At 38.7% G+C, this 15,296-nt stretch overlaps 1 protein-coding gene across 1 annotated transcript in view; it reads right to left on the minus strand.

Moving 5' to 3' along the window:
• CENPF (centromere protein F) overlaps window positions 1–11,510 on the minus strand; it is a 38,487-nt gene extending 26,977 nt beyond the window's left edge. The window contains exons 1-7 of the mRNA XM_074537092.1: window positions 11,332–11,510; window positions 10,653–10,855; window positions 9,110–9,306; window positions 7,701–7,816; window positions 6,597–6,688; window positions 3,932–4,199; window positions 2,445–2,647 (exon numbers count right to left, since the gene is read on the minus strand). Of these exons, the coding sequence (XP_074393193.1) occupies window positions 2,445–2,647; window positions 3,932–4,199; window positions 6,597–6,688; window positions 7,701–7,816; window positions 9,110–9,306; window positions 10,653–10,814 (1,038 nt within the window). The 5' untranslated portion in view covers window positions 10,815–10,855; window positions 11,332–11,510. The remainder of the gene's footprint in view (window positions 1–2,444; window positions 2,648–3,931; window positions 4,200–6,596; window positions 6,689–7,700; window positions 7,817–9,109; window positions 9,307–10,652; window positions 10,856–11,331) is intronic.
• Between the last annotated feature and the right edge of the window lie 3,786 nt (window positions 11,511–15,296).

The raw sequence follows: 15,296 nt of genomic DNA on the forward strand, positions 1-15,296 counted from the left end.
TTTTTTAGTGTACACACACAATAATAAATACATCTTTAGATGATATCTTTATATATATTTAGATAATAAGAAAATCAATTTTTGACAGTCTGCAGAACAATGCTACATCTGGCACTAGGAATAGATTGCATTTTCAGTACCTCAGGCTGCTACCAACTAAAGAACGACTGCTAACTGCTAAGCAACTACATGTTTAGACTGAAAATAAATGGATATTCCACCAGATTTCAGAGTGATTCAGCAAGTTGATTTCGACAGAAAGAAGAAGAAAATATCTTAGTTGATAATAACAGTATTTTTTACAATTTAAACTTAAAAAAAAAAAAAAACAAAACAGCAAGCTATGTCTAGGTTCACCTCCACATTATCTTGTTATTTAACTCAGTTGATTATGTCAATATTATGTCAACCAAGAGAGTGAAGCATTGTTCACCTAACTTCCTGAACAAAAAAAATGTAAACTTTATTCAAGACCAAATCCGTTAATGCAAAGTAAGTACTTTATTTTCCCCAGAGAGTAAGAAAAAATGGCAAAGGGTGAATGGGACTTTCTTTCTTCAGCAACAAGAGCTGTTTACTGAGTAAATGAAACAGTAAAAATAAGAACATAAGAAGCAGGTAGTTTTATTGGGATGTCAGGTATTAGGCAGAAACTGCAGGGACTGTGAATTTCCATAAGATCACATCGAAAGGTGATTGCAGAAAGGCTGCAGATCTCTCAAGGAGTGAAAATACTTAAAAACACAGAGGTGCTTGTGGTCTGGGAATAGTACCAGAGAAGTGTACAAGGGAGGTTGCCAGGATTAAATCCAGGCTACAAGGCACAAACTAAATCTAAAATCTCAATACAGTTCTATTTTCAAAGTCCAGAGTGGGCAGGCAGAGATCCAATTCCAGGGCAAGAAAGAAGAAACAGAACAGAAAGGAGTCACCTTCAGATGGCAGGACCAAAGGAACCTTCTGGGAAAAAGATGCACTGCACCTAAAGGATGGGCTGCACATCAATTCCAATGGTGGCAAGTCCCACTTCTCCCTGTCCTTCCCCAGGCATGTTTCTAAATGCATAACCTTGCCCCTTCCCTTGGGCTGCTTTTAATCCCCTTTGATTGTTTAGTAAAATAATTCCACTGTCTTAAACCCACAGAAATTTAACAAGGGAAAATTAAATACATAATACCCTAATCTTTAGGAAGTTGAATCAAGTCATTTTTGGAATCAAATAAAGTAAAATTAAGCCCTTTTCAGAGAAACTGAGCTGTCAGACTGGGTCAGCTATGTCTTCTCACAAACTCACCATGATGACAGTGCCTTTATGAAGTCAAGGGACTACGTCAGGTGTTTGATTTTCCCTCACCCACTTCCCCTAAACTAGATCCTCACAGAATTATCAACAGGCAAATGTTTCTGTCTCTCTGAGAAGGCAGAGTGATCAAGGTTTACATGCAAAGGTTTATTTTTTAAGGGCCAATACCGGAGTTGTGGGAAATGTTAGCTCACCAATGTACTTAATTAGCATGCAGAAACTTGCTAACAAACATGGATAATTATTCTACCCAGAGAAGAAACACACAGAAACATCTTTTTCCCTATACTGCAGATGAATCACTAGTAGAGAAAAAAATTAAAAGAAAGATGAAAATATGAAGATTCAAGGAATTATGACATCTGTGCACTAATTTTAAATTTGTTAAGTGTTGTGAAAAGGAACTTTAGGAAGGTAATGCAACTTGAATAATCAACAAAAACACTTACTTGTTACCTTCTGCAGTTTAAATTACTTTAAAGGCTGGCATTCTCCTTTTGCATATGATTACAAGCAAAAATCTGAACTATTTCAGATTTTTATGTGTATTTACTTACATACACTCTGTAAATTCTTGACCAAGCAAGTGTACTATTCTCTTGATTTTTACTATGAATTCAAACTCCCTAGGATTAGCCTGTGAAATCCCATTTAGAAATTGCATATGTTCTTAATCTTGCATTGCATTTTTACCTAGACATTATTTAAAACAAGCAATTTACAATACAAGGACTCTGCCCCCACAACATCCTGCAGTATAAGCAGCAAATTCTGGTTTTCAGCCAAAGATGTGACAGTCTTTTTCAGGTCAAAACTTGCCACCAGATGTCATTGTTGCTCTATGCAACTTGATCAGGAAATATTTTTCAGAATTTGAGTCAATCTTAACAGAGTATGAAAGTTATTTCTTCAGGTGGTGTAAGAACCTTCCAGAAAATGGGCAATTGCTTACATGCATTAATGTTTTTACATATAACAGATATCAAACTAGCATATACTTCTCAAAACTTGATCCTCAGTAAACTCTCGAGAAACTTAATCTGAGAACCTTCGTTCTTACTAAATGGCTGCAAACTGACACATAGGAATACTGACAATGAATTGTAAGGACAGTCAGAAGATGTGTGAGACAACATTTTACCTGAGTGGTAGCTTGATCAAGTTGTGTACTTGTTTGAGTCAGTTTATCTCTGGTTTTGTTCAGAATTTTATCCTTCTCGGTTAATTCCAACTTCAATCTGTCCAGCTCCAGTTCAGTCTCTTGATGTTTATTCATATGGGACCTCTTCAGTTTTTCTTGAGCTTGCAATTGCTGTTCTAGGTCTTTAATAATGGAATTTAGTTCTGAATTTAAAAAAAAAAACAGTAAAGATTAAGGATACTTTCTGCTTTGGAAGGCACCTCTTCCAACACACTTCCACTTCCTATTTAAAATGTTTGATAACAGCCCAACTTCCTGGCACAGGCAGACACCCTGTACAATTTTCAGCAAGTTAAGACAAGTTTTAACTGTCTCCTACTAAGACATCAATAACAAAAACTATCAAGACTGAAAGACAGTTGACTATAAACCAGTAATTCCTACCTCATGAGAAAGAAACAAACATGAGAGCTCAGGAACAAGTGCTGCAAAGGCTAAGACAATTTGTTCCTCCTGCTGGCTTATTTTTTGGGGTGTTTTTATTATTTTTAAACATGCAGAAACATGTAACCTGAAATAACGATTACATTTTTTTTATAAGTATATCCACTACAAGCATTTCCTTAGCACAAAATACAAAAACTTTTGTGCTTCCAAAATACTTTTCAACTATTTGGTAACTGTAAATGTCCCATTTTGTATTTTAATCTTTTTCCTGTCTCAAAACTGCATACCAGAATTGAAGCTGTATGTGAGGTATTTGAATGAAGAGTTTGGAGACTTGTAGAACAGTGGAAAAGCTGTCCAAAGGGTACAAATAGCAGGCTCAAGTGAATGCTCAACAAATCCACAACAAACCAGCTATTTCCTTTCTTAAAACTATCAGGTATCAGGAATGATTATTTCTTCATGTCACTATGGGCAATACAAGACCATATGTTGGGTTTTGATTGTACTTCATTTTGTCTTTCCAGTAGCATCCATCATGGACCAACTCAGTTATGCACTAAGCAAGTTCAATCATCCCATTTTTAAGACATTATTGCTCAGTCAAAAGTATCAATAACATAGAAAAATAAGGAAAAAATATAATTAAATTTAACAGTGAGATACAATGAAATCCTGAAAAGGTTTTTTAGCTGTTTTAAGAAGATTGTTCCAGGATTAATGGGATTAATGGAAAATAGCATTTTTCCTTTTAGATAATGTCCCCTACTCAGCCCAAAAATACAAACTGCTTCCTTCTAATTCTCATACCCCTTATGCAAAAGATATTATAGCCTGTAGGTAATCTCTGTGTAGGACTGAAAATCATCGCTGAAAATACACCAGCAGCCAACAGGGCCAGCTGCCAAAGGCAACAGCAAGTATCTTTCTCTTTTACTTGCTAAAGCACTAATTTCAATAGCCTGCTTCTATCTGCAAACCAGCTTTCATGAAACCATACAGGGGACTGCCTCTGGGTGTTAAAGAAATGCATCAGATACCTTGGTTCTGTGCCCTCAGCTGGATCATGAGGGAGGAATTTGAGTTCTCAGCAAAGCTGCTGTCAAACTCTTTCTTCTCTGATAGAACACTTGAATTTGTTTCTTTATCCCAAGGAAAGAAGGATGCTGCAGAACTTCCCCTTGCAGGTGTTTCTGGGTTTCTAGAAGGTGTCTTTTCCTGTTGCCATGAAAACACAGATGAGGACGCCTGATGCCGAGCAATCTCTCTGTGACTCAAAGAGCTTTGAGGATGAGGTTGGTTTATTTTCTGTGTCCAAAAAAAGAAAAGAATGTACCTTTACACAGTTCCTTATCAACATAAAACAAAATAACTAATTTAACATTAACAGCTAATAGGTCATCATCATTCCACGTAGTTATAACATCACAACACCTACCAGTGCAAAGCCCTGATACACATAATTATTTTTTATGCTACGTAAATTAAATAACTTCAGCCCAAGACTCCAAGCATAGCTGTTACCTATAAATACAAACCAGGATATCAAGAAAAGAATTTTGATCTGTGTATCTTTATAAGTAACATACCTAAGTTTTTGGTTTTTTAAAGAGGAGTTTTTAAACTCCAACATTTTAAAAAATCAAAGCCTACATTTTTACACGCAAGTGAAGACAAGTAAGTTGCAAAAAAAAATAAAACAGAGAAGTCTAGGTTAACATATCTGATATTTGACCAACATTTACTTCTACTGGAGAATCACAGGTAAATTCAAAACACATTTAAATATTTAAACTTATAAACAGAGTACTCCAAAATTTCTATAATAAAATCTGCCAGGTGCAAGCTTTCAGTATTGCCCCATAGAAAAACTACACCGAGAAAAAAAATGACACTTTTTTCCTCCTCCTTAAGTGAAAAATCTCCCAAACAAACAAAACTAGTAAAGTAAAAAAAAAAAAAAAAAAAAAAAAAAAAAGTAAAGCCCCGATTGCTTTTTTAACTGGGTTTTGAAATACAGCTCATTTGAATTACTTTTTCTTAAACTAAATCCCTAAACCATGTAATAATACCCAGTGTGTCTTCTCAGTCAAACCAGAGAATGTGCTGTTATCTGGGAACAGCTGTGCCAAGACCAAAAATCTATATTACATTGTCCAGAATGCTGTGTCCGATCCTGTAAAATAACTTGTTAACAAAGAGGAAAAGAAAACTAATCATGCATGTGGTAACCATTTCCCCTACATGCCATTTAAATTTACAGTTTCTGAGACAGAAGTTTGAATCCAGAACTAGCCACAATGACAAAGAAATGCTTCCTGCAATCATAGACTAGAAGTCTGAATGTATCAGGTATACCTTTTTCAAATTATGTTTTCCTGTATTTTAGGAATAATACATCCTGTGATGTATTATTTCACTATTATTTTTTAAGCTGAATTTTACTCACCATCTTAATTATTGCAAGTGTTACAAAATGCTGTGTGGAATTAAACTCTATTATTTAACTCTTTTTCAGAACACCAATCAATATGCTGAATAGCACAGGTCTCTTTACTAAGCCTTTTCAGGCTCCTCTGTTGACCATTCCCCAGTAAAAATGGACCATTTTTTGCCACTCTGCACTCAATCTTTTCCTTTAAATTTGCAAGAACTCCCTTTATTCAATTTTTTCCCTTTCATCAATGTATACCCAACAACATTACACTGAGTTGCACTTGACTTATGCATTTTCTGATTTGTTCTTGAAAGAAAACCCCCAAAAGGTCTGAAATATGAGGCATGATTTGCCTTTATCAGCAAATGTTGACCTTTTCTCCATACGCCTACACATGCTTCAATAAACATATCGTGTCATGTTTCTAACAATTTGCCCAGGACAAAATGTTGGCCTGACTAAACTATATTTCCAAGAAGCAGCATTGGAAGCGTTTTTCTCTAGTGCCATCATCCTTGTCCCCTTCCAAGTGGCAAGGGAAGAATAAGGCAACATTGCACATCACAGTGATTAAACAGTCCCACACTGCAGTGCCCTATCAATTAATGGGAAAATATTCTCTGTATCTGGTGATTTTTTTTTAATTACTATCCATTTTATCAATCTAATTTAAGAGTACTTCTGAATTCCAATTTGAGGCTGTGCCACAGATTCAAAAAAAGGCTCTGATGTCGAAAAGTTTTTAAACCTTTACATAGTAAGTACCAAAGATAAAATTATTTCACATTTTCTGCAATGGCTTTTTTCCTTGAGGGCTTTCACATCTTATTCATCTTGTTCTCAGAGATTAGCCAACACTGTTCCTCCTTCATATATGCTTGAAAGATTTATGGGTGTCTATTTTCTAGGTGTGAATTATTACTCACAATATTTTTCAAGGCTATTTTATTATCATATAGTATTTAACTTGGCATAACTGACACTGTTTCATCTTGTTCTTGCTTGCAGGAGACTTCCAGTTTGTGAAGGATGTGTTCTCATTTTTAATGTCCTCCTTTCCTTTGCAATTTAAAGAGGATGGCTTTGCTGAATTCTCTAAGATTAGTTCTCAATGGCAGTTCACACAGATTAATTCTCTCTCTTTTTCTTTTGAAATTATATTTTATGGGATGCATAATATTTTTCACTAGTCTTCCATTTCATTTTCTAAGTTCACTCAGTGGTTACTTTCTTAGATATCACACAAACCATTCCTAAGAGATGCTTACCTTAAGCTGGATGGTTCTCAGCTGTAACTCTAGCTCTTTATTTTCTTGTACTTTTTTCCTGTATTTTTCTTCTAGTTCTTCAAACTTAGCATCTACAAAGACATGATGAATATCTGCCTTAGTCCAACCAGTTTTTCACCCAATCCAGCCAGGTTTTCTTACCCCTATGGGTCCCTTCTGACTTGAAATATACTAGGATGCAATTATCTTAATGAATTTAACACTCCAGCTTTCAAAGGAAAATATCTCCCCAGAAATATAATTTTAAATAAAGTTAGGTAAACTTTAATCAATTAATCATTTTAATCTTTTCCCTTTTTCAGAAGTGCCATGCTTAGTGGAATGCTTGACATTGCCACTAACTGCACCCCTTTACAGATATGCATGAAGAAAGTAAAAGGAACAAGAGCAAAAGATTATCTCAGATTTCCCAGTGGAGTAAGACTGAGATGCCAAACTCACAGAACATTTGTTCACAGCACTGAAAGAAGTAAGTAACACATATAATATATTGAACACATCAAAGTTTTTCAGCACAAAGAGCATAAGGGTGTCTGACTACAGAATTCTCCACTTAAGGAAACTTCCTGTCGTTTTTCCAGTTCATTTAAATACTTTTGATGCCCCTAATTTGACGATAGAAGTGATGCTTTGAAATGGATATAGAGCATTAATTGTGTAGATTATCATGCACAGTAACAGTCTGTGCAAAAAAAATCCTTTGCAAATAAATAGCACATTTAACTATTGACTGCATTTCAGTTAAAGTACCTGTGGTAGAGGGAGAAATTTGTTACCGACAACATGAAGGGAAGAGCTGACACCAGGAACAGGCATACAAAAGATTGCTGCAGCCTACTGAAGGATATTTTATTACTATTCCATGTCCATCCAGCATTGAAAAAATGTAATGTTTGTGATGTGTTCAATCTGTACTAATAATTTTGAAATTTAAACCTAGGGCACTACAAATTAGATGCTTTCAAAATAACTTACATAGGAGGGGCTAGGCAACTCAGTACAAGTGTAGTGTTTAAAATACTCAACCTTCCAAGAAAACTGTCAGTCAACCATCTGTGCTGGAAGAAGAAAAGGATCATTTACCATTATTACTTTGAACTGGGGTTAAAGGAGCAGTAAAACTTTTCTGTGGAGTGCCACTGAATGATACATCTCCTGTAGTCAATGTTTGCTGACTTCTCTCAAGCTCACATTTGCATCTGTTTAGGAAAGAAGCAGCAGAAGTTAATAATGGAAACTAAAAAGTTAATTAGTTATTTTTAACAGCCTGACATACACTAACAAACTATATGAGTCTAAGGACTTAGTTTAAAGATCAAGTCAAGACGCATCCACTGAAAATTTTTAGATGGTGCAACACAAAAATATAAATTACATATTTTATTTAGAGTTTCAATATAGTTAATCAATTACCCAGGAGTCATAGCAAAAAACAAAATCAAACCCCAAGTAGAAGGAAATCTGTTAGAACTTCTTGAGGTCTTACTGTATGAAGCTGTAGTTCAGCTAAACACCCAAATAACTGTAAGCACTGAGAATATCAAATCTTACTCTTCAGCGAGCATCTTTATGGCAGGAACACAACTTTCAGTTGCTCTGATACAGCACACTCGCAGAAAGCTATGCATACTTCATCAAAATGCAAGGGAATACTCTCCAGTCAGCAGGGTATTTGTCATGTGTTCCATTTACATCACTACCCAAAACACCACAGCAGACAACCCATTGGAGGGAATTTCGGGAGCTTGAAGATACCAATGCATCCAATGAAACCATCTAAGGAGTTCAGAGGCCATAAAGTAACTCTTATCCTGCTCAGTGAGCACAGGTTGATGATAGCCCCAGGCTGTAGCCCACTGCATCAGTGACTCCACATTTGCCTTTTTATCTTCCCTCTCTTTTACAGCTCAATGCCAAGAGCTCCTCTTCCAGAGGACCATCAGTTGGGATGAAGGGGCAAATGATCACGTACCAAACAAAAGGCAGACAAATACAAAATCACAAACAATGGCCAAGAATGAGGTACATGCAGTAACTGATATTTTGTAATGAATAGTTACATAAATAATATAATGGGAAGGGGAAACTCAGCAAACCAGACTTAATTTTGGGAATAGATAAATGGAACACATATATCCTCAGCTCACAGTCTCTTTATCCCAACATTTGACAGCAGACAGAGAGAACATTAGTGGAGTTCTATCAACCCTGTTGAATCTCACTAGATTCTTCAATGAGGGATCTCAGCAACTCCTTAAACAAAGCTGGTATTTCTACATGCTATAAATTGTGTTGCATTATTTGTCATAGCAGTCAAATATTTCAACTCTCTTTTTTTCTCTTTGATTTTTGTGAAAACTAAAGAAAAAAAAGAAAAATTGAAAGACAGCTTCCTCTTTATTTGCTTCTATTAGGACATGTACAAGGCATGAGGAAAAAAAATTATGAAATAACCATTGTAAATATGTTAGAGATATACAGCAAGTCCTCACCTTTTCAGTTCTTGTTCTAGCCTTTCAATATCCTTCTTGCAGGAATTCAGCTGACCTGACTGAATGTTGACCTGAGATTCTTTTACTTGAAGATCATGCAAAATTTTCTGCTTTGCTTTCTCAAGATTATCACACAACTCCATCAAGCTCTGGTTTTCTCTTTTGAGTATTGCAGATTCATTTTTTTCACTTTCAACCTAGTTGGAACACAGAGACATTTTTGAAGTTATCAACTCCTCTCTCTACTTTGGTGCATTTATTATTTTAGGAACACAAAGTTCAGTTGTTCGTGGTGGGTTCAGCACAATGCTGTTATTTTCTTCCTAACACTTCTAAATCCAGACAGCTCTAAAAACCTCAAATGTACACATTGTTTAAATATTCCTGGGTGTGAACAAAACCCTCATTTCCCAAAATTCAACTCAGTGAGATTAATAGTTTCTATTTATTGATGAGATATGAGCTCTTCAAAAAATTAAACAATCCCTAAATACTAATAATCATCATTAGTCCACATTCTTCACTGATCCTCTCACTTCCCTTTCCAGCTTATCTTTAGCAGCCACAAGAGCTTGGCTCACTCCACAAAGTGTGCACAATAATCATTAAAGGTCACAGCTTTGAAGACAGAGTCTGGCAGGAAAGATGTCCTTCTCCCTGGAGGAATATCCAAGGGGCATCATCTTTGGCACAGTGCTGTTCTTTGACTGACAATTGTATTACCTGCTGCTTCTGAGAGTTTTAAACTACCCTTTCTTTTTGTTCGGGGACCAGAGCAGTTCCTTGGAATAGTTGAAACAATTTCCTGAAAACTCACAAGAAGAAACTCAAAGAAAACTTCCAAAGATTTCCTAGAAAGTTGCAGCAATCTAAAGGGAGTAACAAGCAACCTTTGTAAATTGTCTCTGAGCTGTAGTCAAAGAATACAAAACAAAATTGAACCAAATGGGTCACTGCTGACCTGAAGCATGGCAGGACCCTGACCAATCAGGTCTTTAGTCCCCTGCTTAAAAGGCTGACAGGGTAGAGTTAGATGAGGTGTAAAATTATAGTCCAAAAAACTAAAAGGAACACCAAATCCTAAACTCCCAGTATCTACAAAGCAAAAACTAAGGAATAACATAAACTAAGATAATAGGTACCTGTAGACAAGGTGAAATAAGAAGATGCTGCCAACTGTGCAGCTCTGTTATATAAAATAGGCCCAGTCCTTATCATGGATTTTAACGAGGAAAACAATAAAATGTTTATTTTCCTAATCATAAAGAGGTGTAGAAAAACCTCAAAGTACACATAAATAACTAGAAATGGACAATCATGCCAAACAGGAAACAAGAATTATATTAACAACCAAAAAGAACTAAACAGAGAGAAGAACATGATGAGTACTAAGTAAGATGAAGATAGACAGTTTATAATTCCGGGCTACCTTTCCTTTCAGTCACGGAGAATAAGCAAAACACTAACCCATTCCCTAACAACAACTACCAGAAAATAAACTGTTATGACGGTGTTTGGCATGGAGGATAGCATTTTGGGTTACCTTCTGCTTTTGTTTCTGCAAGGCTGCCTCCAAAGTCTCTAGCTGGTATTGCCTTTGCTGACGTTCCTTTTTAAACTTGTCCACTTGGCTTTCCAGCTCATGGATCTTCTGCAGGACTCTGGGGGACAGGCCCTCTTTCCATTCCTCCACAGCCCAGCTCATACTGGCCAGATTCTTGTTTCACATACAATGGAGTGTTATGCCTGAAACACAAAGACAACTACAATGAGACCTTCCAACAGGTGAACTAAGCGTCCCTTTTAAAGAAACTGCATCTTTTACGCTCAGCAGCAATTAGAATACAGCATTCCACAACCTTACAGGCTTCTTGATTTAAACACCAAGCAGTACCTTAAACCATTAGGTCCTACTTTGACACACCTGTATGCAGTTAAGAGCAAATCATAAAACCTCGCTGTAACAAATCTCCTGGCATAAACAAGTTTTATACTCTTACACCTGAATTTGACAGCTCTGCCTCAGGCAGCGTCTCCTCGCCAAAACACACTGCTCCGTAGGAGACTCCAGCAACGCTTCTTTATTTACTTTCAAAGCAACGCGGCTAAGCCTGGGCTATCTCAGAGTACCCAAAACTAGAGACCAACGACAGCGGGAGCAAGCCCTCACAGACAGGGCGGCTGCCTGCCACCGTCAGCCCCGCGCCCGACCGCTCACTCACTGTCAAGCCACGACCGGAGTCCGGCGACAACAACTCGATCCCGGCGACGGCTGCCGCCACAGCCCGGTACCCGCAGGCAGCCCCGGTACCCGCAGCCCTCAGGGCGGCCGCGCTCCCGCCGCGACTCAAACCCGGCGCCGCCGCCGCCGCCCCACGGCCGTTTGCGCCCACCCCCGCCATGTCGCAGCCCCGCGCGCTGATTGGCCCGCTCACCACGCCGCTCGCCACGCGGCCGCGGCCCCGCGGCCAATGGGAGCGCAGCGCTGCGCCTCCTGCCCTTCTGAGTGGCTGGTTCGGAAGCGTTCAAACTCCATTGGAGGCGGCGGCGCAGGCGCGCGGCGACCCTGAGGCCGTTGCCCTCAGCTGGGCGGGGCGGGCGGCGGGGCGGGATTGGGATGAGGGCGGGATGAGGGATGGAAACGGTACGGAAACGGCACTTGTGGGACGTAACGGCGGGGTCACATCTTTATCCAAACCCACTTTCTCGACCCCAGAGAGAAGCTGAGTTTTAAGAAAAGGAACGACACGCTGTCCCGGTCGTCACCCGTTCACTGGGAAAGAGCAATGGCAGTATCCCCAAGTGCTTTCGCATTCTGCTCCCGGGGACTGGGGTTCCTTTCTTCTTCTTTAGTTTTTTGTTTGTTTGTTTGTTTGTTTGGGGTTTTTTGGTTTTTTGGTTTTTTTTTTTTTTTTTTTTTTGAGGCGAGGGAGGCAATATGGCCCAATATTACACCGTTTTCTGCCCTGAAATACAAACTCAGTCAAAAAGCCCCAAATATTTGGTAAATGTGGTCTAACACAGAGCAGAGAATGGACATGGCAACAGTGGAGGCAGAAGGATTCTAAGGTTCCTGTGAAGTTCTCTGGGTACCCGTGACTGGTTTTTCAAACCCCCAGGTATTCCCCTCGCTACCTCTCTGATTGCCTCTCTGAGGGCAGTTTCAGATTTGAAGCGGAATGTTCCTTTCCATCAGAATCCGTGATTTGTGATTCTATGATCTGATTGTCATTTTACCTATTTAAATGTTCTGCCTCTCATAATCGTTCGGAGAATATTTACTCAAGCACTGTTCTTTTAATCATATTTAGGAAATCAAGTTAAACAAATCTTCCGTGAGAAGTTAAACAGCTCAGCAGTCAGCTGGTGAGAGCTCTGATTATAAATAAACACAGCTCAACAAACCCACCAGCACATTGTTAAAAAATCTCCCAACTGTCTCCTGAACAAAACAAGCCATTGCAGTGATGGAACTGATCCATCATAAATATCTCTTCACAAATAATGATTAAAAACCCCAAAACAACTAGACAGACTAGAAATTTCCATGGTGAACTTCATGCAGGTGTTCCTGGGGGAACAGCACAGAACAGCAGTGGAGCAGGAACTACTTTAGAAGAGTGGAAAACCCTCACACTGCCAAATAATGAAATAAGTACTGCCAAATAATTAATGAAAGGTGAGAATCAGTTTGAACTGAAGTGGATCCTCTGCGTGGTGGACAAGGGGCAAATGTTCTGTAAGAATAAAATGCCCATTATATGCTACTTTCATTAAGTGTTTCCCATGGGACAGTAAAAAATGCTACTTAATCAATTGTAGAAGTTGAAGAGTTTTCATTTTCTACAGATGATATTACAGTGGGACTACTGATGGACATGAACCCCTAGCATTAGTTCATCATGATTAATCCTTCAGTGAAACAGCTTCAACTTCCATGACTGGTGGTATATTTTTCAGAAGGGGATGAATGAGTACAGAGAGCCTCTAGTGTTCTTACCAGGTATGAAAAATGAAAAATCAGCTGGTGTGTGCAGAGCTTTCAAGATGCAGTCTGATTAATATCTGGATAACTGAGGCTAAAGCAAGGGAACCTGACCACTGTTGTCAACTTAAATATGAGAAAACACTTTTTCTGAAGCTGATTTCTAAGAATGGTCAGGTTTGTACCAGGTTAATGAGTTACAAAATAATTTTTTCATATTTGAAAACCTTTATGTAACTATTACAGGAATTAACTAATTATCAGGAAAGATGAAAAGACTCATAAAGAGTACAGAAACTTGTTTTTTCTTTTGGCACATCAACTTATTCTGCACAATACCTTTGTAAGAGTCCACACATTAATTACCAGCAGTAAATATAAGAATAAAAATATTAGTAAATGTAAGATTGAATTGTGAAATACAAGAATAAGATCAAATACTCTGAAAAAATAATAACAAGTTATAAAGGATGTTAATAGTAACCATCAGTTCATCAAACACTTGTAATTATTTTCATTATTTTCTATCAGCTAGAATTCTTAAAGTCTTTCTAAGAGGGTCTCAAAATTCCCTATGTTTGATTCTATGATTTTGAGCAAAGTCTACCTCAAGTCTTATGAAATAACTTTTCTCTGTCCTTGAAATTCCATTCAGTTTCTGCCAAATGTCAAACATCTCCATTTGTATTTTTTCACCTGAATTCCTTGCTGCAATTTCTAGTAAGGGGCCAGAACAGTAAGTAGAATACAAAACCCACTAAAGGTTAAATTTGTATTGCTACAGCTTATGTCAGAACAAAACCAGAAGGGGAGAAAGGAAAAGAAGTTCTGATGAGAAAATCTCTGCATTCTTGAATACAACAAGAAGGGGAAACCAGATGGAGCTTCTCCTCTGTATTTCCCCTCACTGGACTCAGAGTCCATCAGGAAAGGCCAGATTCATGTAAGTGTATATATAAATACATGTGCACATCAAGGAGCACTTGAGGAGCTGGAGCAATCCCATTGACCCAGAGAGAGATAAATGGGCTGGGTGCTCTGTGTCTGATGGGCTCCCACCTTCCCTGCGGAGGCACCAGAGGCAGACACTCTGCCAGCCTGGGTGTGAAAGGGAAGATGGAGCATTTTCCTCTGCCTCACCCAAACCCCACCCTGTATTGTGATGCCTCTTGCCTCTGGAAAACAAAATTCCCCATCTTTGCCAAGCAGGAAAGTAACTGAGAAGATGGTGGCAGTTTAGGTGTCAGTACTGCAGCTGCACAGTTAACTCTGCACTAATAGAACCAGTGAGCTACTGTTGTAAAGTACAATGTTTGATTGCTTGATTGATTCCCTATTCTTCACATGGTTTTTCACATGGCTTGTTGGGTGAACAGAATGAAGGTTAAGGTGGATGCCATTGGGATGCATAGAGAACCTTACACCTTTGATTTCTGAACTGCCTTTTGCTCTTAAAAAAAAGTTGAAGTGACCTGCACAATCTTTTTTCACAGTTTATTAACAAAATCAGGGACCACAGCATATCACAAATTGTAACTCTGTCCTCAGTGGAGACGGGGTTGTTTCTCTAGTGAGTATGACAGTATTTTTATGTACCAATTGGAACTGTTACTGAAGTGCCAATGCCTACACCTGTGCTAGGGTCAGTTGGATGAATGTATTAGTGGATCAAATACCCACAGTTGCTCTATTGTTTGGGATCACACTGGCCAGTACAGCCTACTAAACACCAGTGGGGAGGTTTCCTGGCACTGAGAAGGTGACTGAGCTTACCTGGCTTGTCTAAGGTGACACAGTGGATCACATGGAGTTGCTGGATAGGGGCCCACAGCTGCAGCAGTTTAAAACATTTCCAGGCAATGTTGCCACACTGCCACCCCCGCTTCTGTCCCCCACCTTGCCACTGCTCCTTTGTGACAACTCTGGTGCTGATCTGAGCTGCCAGGTGAGAAGGCTAAACAGGTAAGGGGTATTACGTTAAGCAAAGACCTTTCTGGTAGCATCACATGTACGCACATACATTGGGCTGCACACTGCTGCATTGTGCGGTGAGATAAATGCCTGTTCCAGCTCAGCAGGTGGAGCAGGGTTATGCAGGAGAGAGTGAAGAGGGCTGTGGGGACACCAGCTCAAATGAGTTAAAGTATCACGTAACAAGACCCTGAGTTCCTGTGCTCTAATCTTTAACACCTATCTGACACA

This window comes from Zonotrichia albicollis, chromosome 3, assembly GCF_047830755.1.
Source record: "Zonotrichia albicollis isolate bZonAlb1 chromosome 3, bZonAlb1.hap1, whole genome shotgun sequence".
NCBI classification, from domain to species: Eukaryota; Metazoa; Chordata; class Aves; order Passeriformes; family Passerellidae; genus Zonotrichia; species Zonotrichia albicollis.